The 19,640-nt window shown below is 31.5% G+C and overlaps 2 protein-coding genes and 1 long non-coding RNA gene across 3 annotated transcripts; 2 read left to right on the plus strand and 1 right to left on the minus strand.

The window, feature by feature from the left end:
* The first annotated feature begins 3,249 nt into the window (after window positions 1-3,249).
* LOC143075797 (toll-like receptor 1) lies at window positions 3,250-5,431 on the plus strand. Its single transcript, XM_076251360.1, has one exon. The coding sequence runs from the start codon at window positions 3,267-3,269 to the stop codon at window positions 5,403-5,405; it is 2,139 nt and encodes a 712-aa protein (XP_076107475.1). The 5' UTR covers window positions 3,250-3,266; the 3' UTR covers window positions 5,406-5,431.
* A 670-nt stretch (window positions 5,432-6,101) lies between these two features.
* LOC143075798 (uncharacterized) lies at window positions 6,102-18,527 on the minus strand. The gene is made up of 2 exons (XR_012978415.1): window positions 18,482-18,527; window positions 6,102-9,190 (listed from the first exon to the last, which is right to left on the minus strand). It is a non-coding gene; the product is annotated as an uncharacterized LOC143075798 (long non-coding RNA).
* Window positions 12,693-14,862, plus strand: LOC143075799 (uncharacterized). The gene has a single exon (XM_076251361.1). The coding sequence runs from the start codon at window positions 12,702-12,704 to the stop codon at window positions 14,838-14,840; it is 2,139 nt and encodes a 712-aa protein (XP_076107476.1). The 5' UTR covers window positions 12,693-12,701; the 3' UTR covers window positions 14,841-14,862.
* Window positions 18,528-19,640: the final 1,113 nt, after the last annotated feature.

Below are 19,640 nucleotides of genomic sequence, written 5' to 3' on the forward strand. Positions count from 1 at the left end.
ACCGTTGTCAGACCAATGATCAATAGATTTCACGTGTTTCCCTTTTTGTATACATTATTATTTTTAGGAGAGGCCATCTGAAGCCCGCCTGCAGGTGCAGGATTTTCTCGCTATGTTGAAAACCAATTGGTGACCTTGGGCTGTTTTCCGCTCTCTGACAAATTCCTCGTTTCCATATTCAATTTCTATCATTTCGTTCAAAACTCGGGTTTCCCCATCTGATATGTGTATGACGACTGACGTATTCAATAAATAGTTCCACAACATTACAGAATTATTTTAAAGTTTGATGTTCGGTACAAGGGGGACAGAAAAATATTTTAGTGATTGTACGGGTTTGGTTTTATGGTGCTTTATTAAGTTCGAAATTTGAATGTATCAGTGCCAGATGTGCTCGCGTTGACAACGACACGAAGTTGTTCACAATTTTTTCAGTTAATGCTAAGTTCATTCATTCTTTGGACCTATATGTATATATAATTTTGAATGGTAGAATTGGGTCTACACAATTAAATAAAAAGGTGTATCGCAAAATAAAATGAGACGATATTACGACCTGTCCATGTTATTTCTGTTTATAAATTTTGTTTATAGCCAATTAAATTAACATTTGAAATACTTTAAATTCAAACGACAAGGGAAAATCATTTGTTGATAAATGTATCCAAGGGCTTTCGGCATCCTGTTTAAAAATGTTTTTTCTTCTTCAATAAATGATAAATTATAGATATGAAAGAAAAAAGTCCACAAATAGAGTCATTTCAAGTGCTCAAGGGCATACGATACAGTTTTGATGCCATATTGAAACTATGCTGAGAATTTGCATATATGCTATTTTTGCCTGATTAAATCAAATATGAAAAAAGAATACCTTCATGTGCTACTTCTTGAGTAAAATGGTCCAAATTTTAGATATTTGCTCAAAATGGGATTTGTGAACGTATTTTTCCTGCCGACAGAAATACATAACTTTTTTGTTTTAAAAGATAAACACAAGCTGTTTTTTGTTAAATAATTTGTAAATTCTTGTTTATATAATTAATTTATATTTATCAAATGTACACGAATGTAGTACAAATAAATCTTTTAAAAGAGGGACGAAATAATAATAAAAAAAAGCCATTTGGTTTGATTACGTAAGAAGATTATGTGTACCAATTTTCATGAAACTGTTAATAGTGCAATTTTTTAAAATTTGATAAATATTCAGTAAAAAATGACTTTTACTCGTTTTCAAGTCAGATAAGTTTGAAAGATAAATAACAGCCGAAAACTGAATCTTTTCACGATAAGTCATCGTTTCCTGTTTACAAAACTTTGAATTTTTCGAAAAAATAAGGATTTTCTAATCCCAGGCATAGATTACCTTAGCCGTATTTGGCACAACTTTTTGGAATTTTGGATCCTCAATGCTCTTCAACTTTGTATTGTTTTTTTATAATTCTTTATTTTGTATTTCTTCACCTCATACAATATTTTTATGCATTTTATCAAAGAAAAATACAAAACATGTTTATTCATTTTGACCTGTCAGTGTCAGTGCTTATATGATTATCCCCCTCCCCATACAAAAAAAAAAAAAAAAAAAACGAAAAAAACAAAAACAAAAAACAAAACAAAAAACAAAACAAAAAACAAAAAACAAAAAACAAAAAACAAAACAAAAAGTACAAAAAACAAACAAACAAAAAATAAATAAAATAAATATAAAAAATCATTGACTTATATTCATATCCGATTAAATTGATATTAAACGATTATAATTATTATCAATGCAACCTAATTATTCTATTCATACATGTACTTATAATAAAAAAAAAAGAAGAATAAAATATATATATATAGTGACATACATTTATATTCTGTTGTTATTTTCTCTCCCAAAAATATCTGGAAATCATATATATAAAAAAAACAGTATTTTAACTCCTATTATCATAACATAGTAACACATATTTAAATCTTCCATACATACATATATATAATATCTATAGGATGCACACTAACCACTGTCCAATTGTGATGTGCATCCAGTTGTGTTAAACATTTATTTTCAGTCAAATATGAGTTATCTTTCTTGTATCATAAAATTAGTTGTTGAAATGGTTCCCATTTTTTTCTATTTTTTCACCTATTACAACTTTGTACTTGCTTGGCTTCATAAATATTTTGATATGAGCGTCACTGATGAGTCTTGTGTAGTTGCGCGTCTGGCGTACTACATGATAATCCTGGTACCTTTGATAACTATTTGAAAATAATAGTTTACGTTAGCAACGTCACTACCTCCCCTGTACCTGTATCGTACGCCCTTAAACAGTCTTTTACTGATTGTGACTATTTTCATCACATTTAAAATTGAATAATGTTATTGTATTTACTTCCGTGAGAAAAATATATTATTCTACTTTTCTGTAAGCAATGGTTAACTTAATTTCCTTATACAAAACATTTCGAGCCGGAAAATAAATCAGTCACATTTGGACATCTCTTATTTGAAACTATGACCATCATCTTCTTATATACATGATCGTCCTGAAATACCGACAAGTATAGATTTACTCCTTCAGTCTAGTATACAGTATGCTCATTATTAGTATCATTCAATTCAAATTAATAAAAGAAATAAAAGTTCGATTTAAAAGCAGAACATTTACACGCATAAAATTACAATATTAGGTCAATGTAAGAAACTCATCTTTTTTTATAGAATGTGTAGAAAATGGGCTCGGGAAATGCAAGTATCTTTATTTTATAAAGAAGTTTAAGCTTAATTTGAATGCAAAACGTTCACGCGCATACAATTACAACATATATATAAGGTCAATGTAAAAAGCTCATCTTTTTATATGCGGTTTAGAGGCTAGGCTTGGAAAAGGCGAGGTCACCAAGCCCTTAAACAGTTTTAAATCAAAGAAATATACTTTTTGCCAGTTTAGATTTTTTTTTTGGTATACAAGTGCTTATTTTTGCAAACTGCAGAAGTATGTATAAACATGCATTGCTTGGGTTTGCTGATAGAAATCAGTGTTAATAGAATTCAAAAGAATATTTATATTCATGTAGCCAATGAAATAGAAGGTCACCAAGTATTCAAAAGAGTTGAAACATGTATGTAGTTATGAAGAGATCAACTATCACAGGTCCGAATATATAAAAAACTGAAGTATCAAGGAAGTTTTTTCCAATACTAATGTACCGGGAAGAACTGTTTTGGTTTCATTATCCTTTCCATTGTTATATAGCACTTTGTAATGTAAAAAACAATGTCAAATGTAAAGTTAAACTATGTTTGCATTTTAATCTGTTTTACCGTTGGATATAATGACTTCTGCTGTGCGAATGAAAATTCACGGAAAAAATATACTGAATGCAAGTGTATAAAAGCAACAGCTACCTGCTCTGGTTTGAAGTATATCCCGAAGCTGCCACCAAACATTACGAAATTAATATTGAAAAATAACATTCTTACGGTGATCAATCGGAGTAGTTTTAGAAATATTTCCTCAGTCAACATCAAGAAATTATGGTTCGAGAATAATTCAATGGAGATAATTCAAGTTGATGCGTTTTATGATTTTGAATATATTGCCGAGCTAAGAATAACAAATGAGAAGTTATTAAACATAACAGCGTTGAAATCTTCGTTTCAAAGTTTGACTATTGGAACTATTCGAAGTTTGTATTTAGAGAAAAACGATTGGTATGGACTTGCGGATGACATGTTTTATCATTTGGTAGGAGCTAATATCGCTTTGTCGCTTAGAAGAAATTTATTACACAAACTAAATTCAAGTATATTTCTTCCAATAGCAAAACTTAAGAAATTACAGGTTGAAGAAAACGAAATTGTGAATGTAGATTTAAACGGTCTCACAACAACTGGGTTTCTGGATTTATCAAATAATAATATTTATGCAATACCTAATTTTTGTAATAACAGTGATGAAACGTTTGTTCCGAAACTGAGAATTTTGTCACTTGCATACAATGCTATAAGGAAAATTTCAAAAGAATCTTTCAAATGCCTGGAAACTTTAGAGTCTCTAAATTTGGATGGGAATCGTTTTCGAAGGTTGGATAATAATATCCTCGCCTCACTTCATAACTTGGCGAAACTTATCATAGGGGATAATCAGCAGTTGAAAGACATTGCTCCGTTCGCATTTAACAGTTCGTCTTTACAGAAGCTACATTTGTACGGGAATAATTTTCGATTTAGTAAGAAAAAAATAATCGAAAAAAAATTCAATCCGCAAACGATTTTTCAAACAATACCAAATTTAAAAGAATTGGATTTATCTCACAACAATTTAAATGACTTTTTTATATTTCAAGAACTTTTTGCGTCTACACGGAATATACAAAAACTTACTATAGTTTCGTCAGATATAACGACAATTCCAGATGGTTCGTTCCGTAATATGCCGCACATCAAATCGTTGAATTTAGAAGGAAATGAAATAGAACGATGGAACGAATCACTCTTCGATAATTTGCCGTCCATGCGTGAATTGTATCTTGATGGAAACAATATTCATATTATTAACGAAACGTCGTTTCCATCCGACTTATTTAAATCACTAGAGGTACTAGAATTATCCGGTAATCAATATCGATGTACTTGTGAAATAAAATGGTTTTTGGACACAATTCGATCAACAAATCTTTCAACAAAAATGCAGAAAAATTGGCCGAGTCGTTATACTTGCTACTATCCGGAACATCTGCGATTGACCCTTCTTGCAAATTACTTTCCAACAAATGCAGAGTGTAATTCGTTAAACATTGTCTATCTGATAATAATAACTGCATGTTCGTCTGTTTTGATTTTGCTTTTCTTTGTCATAATGACGTTCCAATGTCAGATAAATTTTAAGAATGCACTGTACTTATTTCGGTTAAAGCAACGTATGAAACGTGGGTACTTTAGTCTTGAATCGTCAGATGATTACGAGTTTGACGCGTTCGTTGTTTATTGCGACGCCGATCGCCTATGGGTCCATGGCGTTTTGCTAAAACATCTAGAAAATTGTAACCTTAATATTTGTGTACATGATAGGGATTTTGATGTTGGAGAGCCAATCCTTAACAGTGTTGGAAAATACATGGCGAAAAGTTGGAAGATCATCGTTGTTTTATCTAATAACTTTGCTAAAAGCGAATGGTGTCAATGGGAGATTGCCCTTGTACAAGAACGAAGGCGCCGACAGGGAAAAGAGGTTTTGGTATTAGTTATGTACCAACAGATTGATTCAAAACACATGATAACTCCACTAAAGGCATTACTCGACACAACGCCTTATTTGTCATATAAAGAAGGGTTTGGCGAGAATTTGTTCTGGACTGCTGTAGATAAAGACATACACAAACCTTTGGATATTCCACCAACTTCTATTTTCTAAAAATAATTTTATTTTTTTTATTTGTTGGATTTTTATTGTCAGATGTGTTGTATGTCTGTGATGTTGTTAACACGGTTTTGACTTATTGCCCTATTATCTAATAATGTCTGTTTGGGGTGCTTACCCTTGTTGTCAATAAAACGGAGCTATAAACAACTGTCATAAAAGTGTGCTATTTACCTAGATTTAAACCGAAGGACATACGTAATGAAATAGAATAAAGACCCAGTTTACATGTGTTCATCAGAGAAACAATGAATATTTTATACTGTCAATCAAATACTTTATTTTTTTTTTAAATTGTTGAATAATTACATTTTAAAGGAATGTAATTCATTGCTTTCAAATAAGCTTAATAACATAAAGATTTCAAGTATTTTGGAATTAGTAACTAGTTATATTATAGCTATTTGAATAATCCCAAATCTGCTCATTTCATTAATAATTCTATGAAAGGCGTATTACTTTGAAGTAACTTGTTATTCCCGTTGGATTCCAATTGTGTATTATCATTCAATAGTATCCTTTCCGTACTCTCTTTATTTCTTGTATTTTTTGCAATCCTACCGTTTTAATGAACACTTATCAAGAAAGAATTCTTTTAAATGAAAATTAATGGTACATGACATTTTCTGCAGTAGTCTGGTAAATTTATTATGCCTTCATTTTATTGCTTTAAAAAATCTAACACACATGCATTTGTGTACAATTTTATGGTGAAACAAAACAACAATAAAATAGATAATAACAAAAACAACAACATTTCCTAATATACTTAAAACTAATTCAGATCATATTTGAAGATCAACTTCTATGGTTGACATCTGAGTTAAAAATGAGTTATCTCCCGTGACGTCATAACATATTGTAGAAGTCTGTATGGTTCGCCTAAAATATTGCAATCAGTAATGAATTAAGAGTATGTATTTTCACTTTGTCATAAAAAAAATAATCACGTGCAGACAATTACAACATTAGATATAATAAATTACAATGATCTGTATCACTTTCTGTATAATGCTTTATTCCATCAAAATTTATTTTTTTCGTTTCCTGACATCAATGCAATGTTTTGTGTACAAATTTGGCAAAGACAGTATGTCGGTTTGAGCAGATTTTGAAATTACTTTCCTATCCTACTACACCCAAATAAAAATAGTAAATCTATAAAGGAGAAATAGGTTTCTAATCTTGAAAATTACAAACAAGAAAAAAAGATTGCGATGCTAAATAAATAGCCCCTTAGTAAAGAAACTGAATGATGACCTCTATAAAACCTTGAAAGTGTATGATACCAAAATTGTACACAGAAAACATGACCTAAAGAATATGACATAAAATAAGCGTATACGATAATATATCATATTGTATCACTATGGCAGAATTAAGTTTCAAATACGTGACTTCATTTTGATTACATATTTAAAATAAAACCGTGCGTCAATCAGAAAACTCTTTTTATTGCATAGCAATATAATGTTTCCCATAGAAAGTAACCAAAAGGTTAGCGTGCAATAAACTCCAATATTGCACTAGTACAATAAATCTTCAAAATTCATGACGTCATCAACGACAAAATCTTAGTTTAAACGAATTTTTACTTTCAAATATTATATTGCTATACAATAAAAGGGTTATTGCATGAATATTAGGGAATATTGTCCCTCGTAGAACATATATTGCACTCGCAAGCTGGTGCAATATAAAATTCTACTCGGGACAGTATTCCCCAGTATTCATGCAATAGCCCTTTAATATAAAAAAAATTTGAAACTATCATGCCTTATGCAAGGACACTTCATAGGAAAACAAATGTGTTACTTATATTCAGAAATTATTGCGTGAATTTCGAATTGCGATTTTGTCATTTTTGACTAAAATGCGATTTTATTTTTTTAAGATATTGAGAAAAATCCTGTTTAATTGAAATTGAATTGCTCAAACATGTTAAATATTGGTACCACTACAACTAGTCAATTTATTGATAGCATGGACGAGGATTTTTAATAGAGAAAAATAGGCATAAAAAATAGAGCATAAAGAGATGGTGAAATCTAAAGAATACAAGAAAACTAGTCAACGAATAAAGGACAGGGAACACGCCATTACGAGTTTAAAATACGTAAGGTAAATGTCGCAAATTAAAATAAATATAAATTACGATGGAAAGACTTCAGAAATAAATAAAAGAAATATCACACGACTCATATTGCTGACCATACATTACTTCATCAGATGTAAGAAATTTGTATGTGCCGTGTTCTGTTTAACAAGCGAAGTCAATTCTTGTCTATAATCACAGTCTTGTTACTACCAATGTATATCACTGATTGTCCTGTTGTTAAATAATTTTAGACTTCTGCACGAGTATTGTATGTTCCTTAGTCTATTTTACAAGCAAGGTCAATTCTTGTCTATTATCAAAGTATTGTTACCACCACTGTATATCACTGATTTTCCTGGCTTAAATTAGTTTTATATTACTGCACGAGTTTTTAATGTTCCTTGTTCTATTTAACAAGCGAAGTCAATTATTGCCTATTATCACAGACTTATTACCGTCCATGTATATCAGTGATTGTCCTGGCTTAAATTAGTTTTAGATTTCTTCAGACTAATTCCTTTGTTCTTTAGAACAATCCTCAGTTGGAATTTAGGTTTCTTTTTCACTGGTTCATTAAAGTCATTTTCCAATCCATCCAAATTGTTATTAATGTCTGATTTAAGTTTCTTCTTCCTGCTTTTCTTTGTTGTGACAGTTTTCATTTGTTTTACAGCGTTGTTGATCATCTGTAAAAATATTTGGTCATGTTTTGCCGAACTTGTCTGTTCAAGTAGTGTTTGTGTTTCGTCTTGTTCAAGCAAGGCAAGTTTTGTGGATAATGGCTGATGTGTGGATATCATTTTAAAGTTCAATGGTTGCTTGTGAAATGATCCCAATATAAAAATCTGTGAATCTCCCTGATAATCATCGGTAACAGGTCCACTATACTTTGAAACAATTGCTTTACTTACATTTACATTTTTTAAATCTTTATCAGTAACCACCTTCTCGTGAATGACTTTGACCTTCTTACAAAACCTTTTTAGAATGTATTGTCCAGGCTCTATATTGTCAATCAGAATACATATAACCTTGTTTGACTTTAACAGAACATAGGCAGGTTGATTTTGCCCAGATTCAAGTGAACTCTTCGGATCATTAAAATATGTAGGCATATTTTCTGATAATAATCGTTTATCACTGCCGTTGGTCATAAGGATCTGAATATCAGTCATCGTGGACGATGTTTTATTGGAACTTCCAGTAAGAACAGTAAGTCCTTGGCAATATCTAACAACAGATGGATAAAAATTTCTGAGATCAATGAACTGATTTGGAGTGCTGGTTGAGCATGTATCTGAATCTGAAGGTTCTGTGCTGACATTGTTAAACATGTCATCTTCAGATAGTTCGGTTGATAAAGAGATTACTGATGACTGACTGTTTGTTTGTGATATAGAGGTGGTAGATAAAGAAATAACAGACTTTTGACTACCAGTGTATTCAGTCGAAGTGCATAACTCCTGAGACTGTGATGATTCTACTGACTGTACGGATGGTGTCTGGTTTTGAGACATTATCTTTTCTGTTGGGTTCCCTGTCTCACTCATACTTTGGTCAACCGATGAGCTACTCTTCCCACTGACTAATGTTTTGGTCAGCTGTTGTTGATTTATTGAAGAACTGTAATTGTGCAAGTAGTACACTCAAATTTCCTGTTCTTAAATCAGCTGTCTCAGTTCTGAAAATAAACATGATATTTGCAGAGATTATACATATGGTGCTACACTTTTCTCTGTACAATTTGTTTTACTAGAGTGGCCAAAAATATGTATAGATATTTTTTTTTAAATGTTTTAGACCATGAACATAACTTTATCTTAAAAAAAAACCCAATTCCTCATAATTTGAATCATATTTCCTCATAATAAATTGCGTTTCAATTTGCAAAAAAATGTAGACAATTGATTTAACACTTCAAATACTTAAAATTTGAACAAGGGAAAATCACTTGTTGATAAATACATCATATAGGCCTTTTGCATCCTGTTTACAGGTGTTTTTTTTTTCAATACATGATAATTATAGATATGAGAGAAAAAATCCACAAATAGAGACATCTTAAGTGTTAAACAGTTTTTTGTTGATTGTGACTATTTCTATCCACTTTAGATTGAATAATGATTTTTTTTATCTACTTCCGCGAGAAATATGTATTCTTCCAATTTTCTGTAAGCAACGGTTATCTCAATTTCCTTATACAAAACATTTTAAGCCGAAAAAAATCACGTTTGGAAATCTTTTATTTAAACTATCCTATAAACATGTTACAGTAAATAGGTAAAATTAGGAATTACACGTACTTACTAAAGATTTCAGTAAATACCTGTAATTACTATAGGCCAATTTAGCAATTACATGTATTTACCAGTTGTTTCAGTAATTACTGGTATTCACTGATATTTTTTTGTCATTTTAACAGCTGTTTACTTACTTGATATGTTTGCTTTGAAATAAAAATATAATTCAAGACACTAAATTAGAAAGTAAAAGGGTAGGTATTTTGGGGCTTACTTAATTTAGGATTAAGGAATATAAGGCACATCAAAAGTGTATACTCTTTATTGTGAATTGAAACTGGGAAATGGTTGTTTTTGAAACTCCCTAAAATCAAGTTTATAGGCAACTACGCCACCTCTTTTTGATGATAGACATTCGATAATGCCAAATTTGATTGAAAAATTTTGATAATTCTTACAATCCAATAATTTTTTTAAATTAAAATCTCCATCAGACATACTTTGCATATTAACTTGGCCAATGACATAAGTTAAATTCCTTTTACAAAACAGGTTTATTTAAGACTTTTTTGGTCAGACTGTTGCGATGAAGCCGACATTCTTCACAAACAAATTTATACAATTTGAAGGTTTTTAGAGTCACATTTCATATTTCTGTGTTTCTCTTTTTTATGAGTTTTTCAAGACCTCCAAACTTGAGCTTATATACCTGTAACAAAATTCTATCATTGTTTTTACTTGTATAAGAATCATCTTTTTGTGGATTGAATAAGTCAACTAAATGGTCCATCCCTTTTGTTTTACTTTCAATGTTGTCATTTTGTTTCTTTTTATCGCGCCTTCGACTTTTGTCGCACGCGCGAGACATAAAAAAACATTTTCTATCCTGGATTTCTACCAAACTTGAACAGAAGCTTGTTAATGATCATAAGATAATTTTCAAGAAATAAATCTCGTAAAAATAAAATCAAGTTTTTCCGTATTTTACTTATAAATGGACTTATTTCTATCAAACTTGGACAAAAGCTTGTTTATAATTATAAGATAATCTCCAGAAGTAAAGTTTGTAAAAAAAAATCGTTCTTCGTATATTCCGTATAAATGGACTTTTTCAAGTTAACTCTACATGTACACCATGTACACTCTGTGGTTAATTTTATTTTTTTTTTTTTTTTAACCTTTATTAGATTTTATAAACCATCCTGGATTTTAACCAAATTTGGACAGAAGCTTCTTACTGTACTGTCAAAAGATAGTATCTGGAGGAAAATTTAAAATATTTTTTTTACATATTTGTTGAGCCTGCGACTAACAGCAAAAGTAGGCGAGATACTGAGTTCCGTGAAACCCTAACAATTTTAAATCTGAATACATCGGTAACCTATCTCCAGCTAGGGGTTGAATTGAAGCCGAATGAAGGTCACATGAATACGTATTCAATGATGTCCAATTATTCACTTACAAGTGCACAACTCATCAACCAGGTTTCTCAGCTTATTTTAGTAAAAATAAAATCATATTTAATTTTTTATATATCTTGTAGCTAATGCTCTTATAACAAAAAGGTACAATTTAGGCTAATCACTTTTTGAGAGTACTCACTGATCTTCTTTAGTTGGTATTACCATAACTTTTGATCAGCTGACCATATTACAACATTGTTTTCACAGTTAGTAAATAGGTGTAATTCATTTTAAAATCAGTAATTACTGGTAATAATTGGGCCGTTTCAGGAACTACTTGTATTTACTAAGTGCATCAGGGATTACATGTAATTCCTAAATTTTAGTAATTACACGTAATTCCTATTTTCACATATTTACTGTAACATATATAACCGTCCTGAAAATTCGATAATTATAGTTTTGCTACACCAGTCAAGTATACATTATGCTCATTTATAATATACTTCAATTCAAATTAATATTATAGTATTAATGAATGGGTGTTTTTATAATGGCCCTGTTATATGTCCAAGGTCTGTAATAATGGTCGAGGAAGTCTGTAATGGCCCGAGGCAATGCCGAGGGCCATTACAGACATCCGAGGCCATTATTACTGACTGAAGACAAATATAACAGGGCCATTAAAAACACATTCTTAATACATTTATTAACCAGCTGAACAAAAGTGTATGTGTTGCTGCCAACTTGATGTACTCTGTACTGTTTTTGAAACTTTTAGTCTATTTCTAAAATATTGATCTTAAGAAAACCATTGCATTGCCGTATTTTACAGAATAAAATTATGATGACTTTTTTTCAAGCCGATCTGTATTGAAAATCGGTAGTCATGTTAATTTTTTTATATTTGATATTAACACTGTTTTTCTGTACTGGCCCTGTTTTTTCTGTTATGGCCCAGCCGCCCTGTTTTTCTGTAATGGCACTGTATTAATGTCCAGTTTTTCTGTATTAAACCCAGTTAAGATTTATAATAAACAGTCATTTCTGCCAGTAATGTACTTAGTTGGTTAATAAAAGAAGTTTAAGTCCAATTTCATTTTCAAAGCAAAACGATCACACGGATACATATACAATATTAGGTCAATATAAGAAAATCATATTTTTATGAGATTTATAGACTGGGCTTGGGAAAGGCAAGGTCACCAAGCCATTCCACAGTTTTGAATTAAAGAAATATATATACTTGTTGCCAGTTTATAATTGTTTTGTATCAAAGTGATTTTTTGGCAAACCAAAAAAGTATGTTTAAAATTATGGTTTGGTGATAAAATTTCAGTGTTAGAAAACTGTCAAATGAATATTTAAATTGACATATAGGTTAGCAAGTGCATATCGAGTTGAAACATGCACGTAATTATCAAGAGATCAACAGGTATATAAAAAACTGGAGAATCAAGGAAGTTATTCAACATACCAATATACCGGGAAGTATTTTTTTGTGTCGGTGTCCTTTTTTTATTGTAATCTATCACTTTGAAGTTTGAAAATGTCGAATTCAAAGTTTACTTCTGTGTGCATTTTACTTTGCTTAGCCGTTGGATGTAATGTTTTCTGCTGTGCGAAAGAAAAACCATGTGGAATAAATGATGAATGCATGTGTACAAAAAGAATAGCAACCTGCTCATCTTTGAATTATATCCCGAAGCTACCACCAACAATTACTAAATTGATATTGAAAAATAACATTCTTACGGTGATCAATCGGAGTAGTTTTAGGAATATTTCTTCAATCAACCTCAAGACATTGTGGTTCGAGAATAACTCAATTAAGATAATTCAAGATGATGCGTTTTGTGATTTTGAAATTATTGCCGAGCTAAGAATAATAACTGAGAAGTTATTAAATACAACATCGTTGAAATCTTCGTTCCAGAGTTTGACTATTGGAAGCATTAAAATGTTGTATTTAGAGAAAAACGATTGGTATGGACTTCCGAATGACATGTTTTATCATTTGGTAGGAGCTAAAATCGCCATGTCACTTAAAAACAATCTGTTCCATAAACTAAATTCAAGTGTATTTCTACCAATAGCAAACCTAAGAAAATTGCAGGTCGAAGAAAACGAAATTGTGTATGTCAATTTTAACGGTCTTATGACAACTGGTTTTCTGGATTTATCAAATAATAATATATATGCAATACCCAATTTTTGTAATAGCAGCGATGAAACGTTTGTTCCGCAACTGAAATACTTGTCACTTGCATACAATGCTATAAGGAAAATTTCTAAAGAATCTTTTAAATGCCTGGATAATTTGAATTATCTAATAATGGATGGAAATCGTTTACGAAGCTTGGATAATAATGTCTTTGCATTGCTACATAATTTGATGAAACTTGTCATAGGTGATAATCAGCAATTGAAAATCATTGCTCCGTTCGCATTTAACAGTTCGTCATTACAGATATTACATTTGTATCGGAATAATTTTCGATATAGTAAGAAAAAATATAAGGAAAAACGATTTAATCCGCAAACGATTTTTCAAACTATACCAAATTTGAAAGAAGTGGATTTATCTCATAACTATTTAAATGAGTATGCAATTGTACGAGAACTATTTGCATCAACACGGAATATTCATAAACTTACTTTAGCTTCGTCAGATATAACGACAATTCCAGAAGAATTATTACGAAATATGCCTCACATCGAATCGTTGAATTTACAAGGAAATGAGATAGAACGATGGAACGAATCCCTCTTCGATAATTTGTCATCCATGCGCGAATTGTATCTTGATGGGAACAATATTCACGTTATTAACGAAACGTCGTTTCCAGCAAATCTATTAAAATCTTTAAACGTACTAGAATTATCCGGTAATCAATATCGATGCACGTGTGAAATGAAATGGTTTTTAGACAAAATTCGATCAACGAATTTTTCAACAAAAATGCAGAAAAATTGGCCGAGTCGTTACACTTGCTACTATCCGGAACATCTACGATTAACCCTTCTTGCAGATTATTTTCCAACAATTGCAGAGTGTAATTCTTTTAGCATTGTCTACCTGATAATAATAACGGCATGTTCATCTGTTTTGATTTTGCTTTTCTTTGTCATAATGACATTCCAATGTCAGATAAATTTTAAGAATGCACTGTATTTATTTCGTTTAAAGCAACGAATGAAACGTGGGTACTTTAGTCTTGAATCGGCAGATGATTACGAGTTTGACGCGTTCGTTGTTTATTGCGATGCCGATCGCCTATGGGTCCATGGCGTTTTGCTTAAACATCTAGAAAATTCTAACCTTAATGTTTGTGTTCATCATAGGGATTTTGATGTCGGAGAGCCAGTCATTAACAATATTGGAAAATATATGGAGAAGAGTTGGAAGATTATCGTTGTTTTGTCTAATAATTTTGCTAAAAGCGAATGGTGTCAATGGGAGATTGATCTTGTACAAGAGCGGAGGCGCCGACAGGGAAAAGAAGTTTTGATATTAATAATGTACCAACAGATTGATTCAAAACACATGATTACCCCACTTAAGACATTACTCGACACAACGCCATATTTATCTTGTAAGGAAGGGTTTGGGGAGTCTTTGTTCTGGACTGCTGTAGTTAATGACATAAATAAACCTTTGAATATACCTCCAACATCTATTTTCTAAATAATAGATTCGATGTAATATGTTTCTGTTGTTTTTTTTTTCTTTTATTACAGCCTAGCAATGTTGCATTTTTGCACATACAACTGCAAATTAATATATTTCCCGGATCTAACGGAAAGACGTCATAAATAATCTGAGAAAAAACATGACATAGCGCAACGACATAATGCAGGACCATATAGGTTCTATTTGTTTTATGTTATGTATTAAACTATTTAAAATATGATAAATTTTGGTACAGACAAAGGAAATATTAAAAAAATAAAGTTTTACAATGTTAAATTGATAACATGTAAGAATAAGTGCAATCAAAGAGCCAGTTAATATTTTCATAGGTCGTATCTTAATTTACGAGCTCTCTATACAACGTTTTGTATGTTTTTTACCTTACGGTTGTTGTATTCATTGACATTAATATCATGCCTTCATTTATTGAAATAAGAATCTTTTCAATTGAACAAAATTCTTATTTTATTTTAACCAAACAGCCAATCCATTTCAATCAGTCATTGTTATAAAGTTTTGATTCAAAGTATTTCGAGATTTTGGGAACAAAATTCGATAAAACAAGAATGTGTCCATAGTACACGGATGCCTCGCTGGCACTATCATTTTCTATATTCAGTGGACCGTGAAATTGGTGTCAAAACTTGGTATTAAAGTTAAAAAGATCATATTATAAAGAACATGTGTACTAAGTACATGTATCTCCCGTTTGTCACTTACAGGAGTTTCATTCTTTTTTTAGTTCGCTTCCCAGTTTCAAAATAAATAGTTTTCCATAACACTAGTATATATTGATAGGGGACTAATTGAGGCATCATGAAGCAAAAAAAAAAAATATAGGTGTCAATTTTCTTGTTTTCGAGATATTACCAAAAAGTTCGAAAATCTGACAAAAATTCTAAAGCATGACGAGCAAACATTCTTAAGGGCAGTATTTTTCAGTTTTGTACTCATTTTTGTTTAATTTTCACTAGCTATTTGCAGGGCTTAATCCAAGTTGATTTTACAAGACGTTATTTTCGACTTTCAAAAATACATCATGCAAAGAATCTGTCAAATCCGCAAATAATAGAAACTTAAAATTTGTTGCTTTTTGCGCAGATTAGAATAAAGAAGTTTAATTATAACCGTTCTGTCGGATTAAACGATATTGAAATTTATTGCAATATCAAACATTACTAAGTCTAATACAACATATATAACGTCACAGTACACAGCACCGCCACCGAGCTAAACATTTTGTATATTTTTTTTAATTATTATTTATCATAAGAAGTAAATTGTTTAAATATATCAGAAAACCTTCACAATATAGGTGCAATTAGGGTTCCCTCACCTTAAATTTCAAAGTTTCACATTCGCAAGTAGAAGTGTCTATGTCAACACCTACGGTAGAAGAGTCAAGACTCGAATTTTTTATGATACAAGAAACCCATATAATATCAACCACAACCCGACAATCAAGATCATATATGTTTTGTCTAAGTCAGGAATCGGAATTGTCTTGTGCATATTCATGTACATATTTTGCACTCTCTCTGTACCTATGTATGGTTATGAGAATAAAGATATATTGATCATATGTTTTCCCATTAAGAAATTGAATGTTGAAAATTCTTGATAAGTTGATTAACAATACAAAGTTTGATTTCCTTTAATTTATCTAGACACTTTACTAGTGCTTCTTATTTTTCAATATACGGACTTCTTTGCCATATACATACATACATATGTACATTGTTGGAAAATATATAATTTACTTTTACGAGCTTCATCATTTCATTTTGAAATCAAACATACAAAATTTTCTTGACCCCCCCCTCCCCCCCCCCCCATAATATTTCACTATTTTTATTTGACCTCCCCTCATGAAAACGTTAAAAAATATTGATCCCCCTCTATTTAACATGCCGAAATTTTAATATGCGAAACACTTATGAAATATTTTCTGTGGATTGAGTCCAAAAACATATTTGGAGGGAAAATTGCCTTGAAATAGAGCTCTTCAATTCTTCAATTTCGAAATCTTTTTCTGTTTTTTTTTCTTCTAATTTCCTTTATTCGGCTATTGAAGAACACTTTTCGCAGTAACTCTGTAAAAAAAACACATTAAAAACTTAAAGTAAACCGGTAAACTTTTGTATGAATAGTTCATGCTTTCAGCTTGAACATTTCAATTACTCATTTATTGTCACATTTCTATCTTAAATGTGCGATAGTTACCCCAAAATTTTGAGATATTAGCCTGAAAAATACAAATTTTTGAGGGAAAATTTTGAGGGAATGAGAGGTATAATGGACCCAAAGGGATCTTATAACGAATACAGAAAGAAACATAAGTGGTGTGCGTCAGAATCATCTTTTGTATCAATATTCAACTTTTTGTATGCAAATTACTTAGTAGTTAAATATTGGATCATTTATTGGAGAATTTATTGCTCTTTTTTATTTCATGATGTGGCGTGATTTTTTTCATTTTAATTCATACAAGTTTAATTTCTCTCAACTATTATAAAGCTGAATGTAACTAACCTTGGCAGTAATGCTTGAAAATGTAAGTGATCTAAGTGAGTGAAATATCACGACTGGATCATTCGAGTTATGAGTGCACCAATGCATTAAAATTTTATATGGGACAAAATGGCAGAAGGCAGCTTTCTACATCACAAAGTCATGTGAGGTCATACTTAATTGTATATGATTGTTGGTAAAATGTATTTCCATTTGACTGTAGAAATGTTCTTCTTGAAATTTTGTCTCTATAAGTATTTTAACTATTTATTTCCCTGTGCAAAACAATATTGATCCTCACACTTTGAAATTATAAAAAAAAATTGAGCCCCCCTTTTCCACACACAGAAAAAAAAATTGATACCCCTGTATTTTGACCAGCCCCACTCCCAGATAAAAAATGATAAGTCCCTTATTTTGCCATAATTTTAGTAGGTGTCATTTTTAGAGGGTGGTAATGGGTTGTTTTCGTGCAACTTGTTTTGCCATTTTTTTTTCACCTGCAGCCGTGAAAAAGGTTAGTTATTCACAGTGTTTCGTGAAATCGGCAAAAAGATCAACGTGCAGACATTTTTAATTGTTCGTTTATCGTAAAATGGCAATTTTATTTCGCGTTCTGCCGTGCACATACCCCCCTCTTTTTTCTGATTAATTCAACCCAAATGCAAGAATTTAGGATTTTAATTTGGTTAGAATGTATAGTTAACTTTCCCAGAAATATGTTGTACAACAGTGTCGGATCCAGAGATTTTCCTAAAAGAGGGGGGGGGGGGGGGCACTGACAGCACTTAGACTATATAAGAGGAGACCCACTTCAGTGATTCCCTATATATTCAACCAAATGTTTTTTATCGCAGGTATAAGAATACTATTTTACATATATGCCAGACCACAAAGAAGAATCACTGTAAAATTAAAGTAAATTACAACATTTAAAAACGACTTTCGTCTTTCGAGTTTTTTTTTTTTTTTTTTTGTATCGTCAACAGTGGGGCGTTGGAAAAGTGACCCCACTTTAAAGTATAGAAATAAAAGAAGTTATATAGAAGGAGGGGAAAAGAAAACAACTTTATAGTGTATATTATTTTGTGGATAAGCTAGGACCCTAAATATGTAGAACTTACGTCGAGTTACAGATGTTGCAGTTTAAGGCAGACGACTAAGTTCCGGGTGCTCTCTATCGCGTCCGCTTCGACTGGTATGGATAAAGTATGTCCAACAAATTCCGATATAATGTATCCCTAATGTTCATTACAAGTATTTGTTTTTTAAATATTTAAGGAATGACTAATATTTTTTTCTGTCTATGAACCCTTATGGAAATATAAGCCCTCTGGCACATAGTTGCGGCAGCAGTATGGCTATGCTGCGGCTTTGTTGCTGCAAACTGTTGCGGCTTCAATGCAGCGATAGCATATTTCGTATGCAAATTAGTTTTCTGGCACCATAATTGCGGCTATATTCTGGCACCGTTGCGGCAATATTCTGGCATCATGTTGCGGTACTGATGCGGCTATAGCGTATTTCGTATGCAAATTAGTTTTCTGGCATTATGATTGTGGCGCTGTTGCGGCGCTAATACGGCTATATTCTTGCATCATTTTAGTGACAAAACATGCGAATAGGCCGTGCTTTGTATAAAATGTATTGTGCCGGCAAAAACAAGTTGTCAATGCATATATATGACATGCATTCATGCATTATAAATTTGTATGCACAGGCACATAAAATAAATGTCAGCGGTATCTGCATAAAAAATAATGAAAATTTTTAATGTGCCCTAAGTTTAGCAAATAATATTGTGTTATTTACCAAACTACAAGTATGCAATTAAACTGCTGCAAAAAAAAAAACAACACAAACTTCACCGATACATGTATAGTGAACTCAGATGAGGCCATGTTATTGAAATACACAATGCAAGATTAATCTTTTCTATACATGCAATTACTTGATATGAGTTTACTTACAGGTCTTCAAATCTTCCAAAAAAAAAAACCAGCTAGAACACCAAATTCTTCAATACAATTATTATCACAAGCAACATGGTGGATTTCTAACACACTAGTACAGGGAATAGCTAAAAACGCTGGAAATGACATCATCAAATTTTCTGGCTATATTGTGGTGCTCATTAATTTTGAAAGGAATTAGTGTCGCAATGATGCCAGAACAATGCCGCTAGCAGCATCATCCGGCACTACCCCGGCAACAATCCTCTGGCAACCTGATTAGGTTGTAGCTTTAAAGCCGCAACGCTGCGGCAATGCTGCAGCAACATTT

The sequence above is a fragment of the Mytilus galloprovincialis genome, chromosome 5, assembly GCF_965363235.1.
Source record: "Mytilus galloprovincialis chromosome 5, xbMytGall1.hap1.1, whole genome shotgun sequence".
Taxonomy (NCBI): domain Eukaryota; kingdom Metazoa; phylum Mollusca; class Bivalvia; order Mytilida; family Mytilidae; genus Mytilus; species Mytilus galloprovincialis.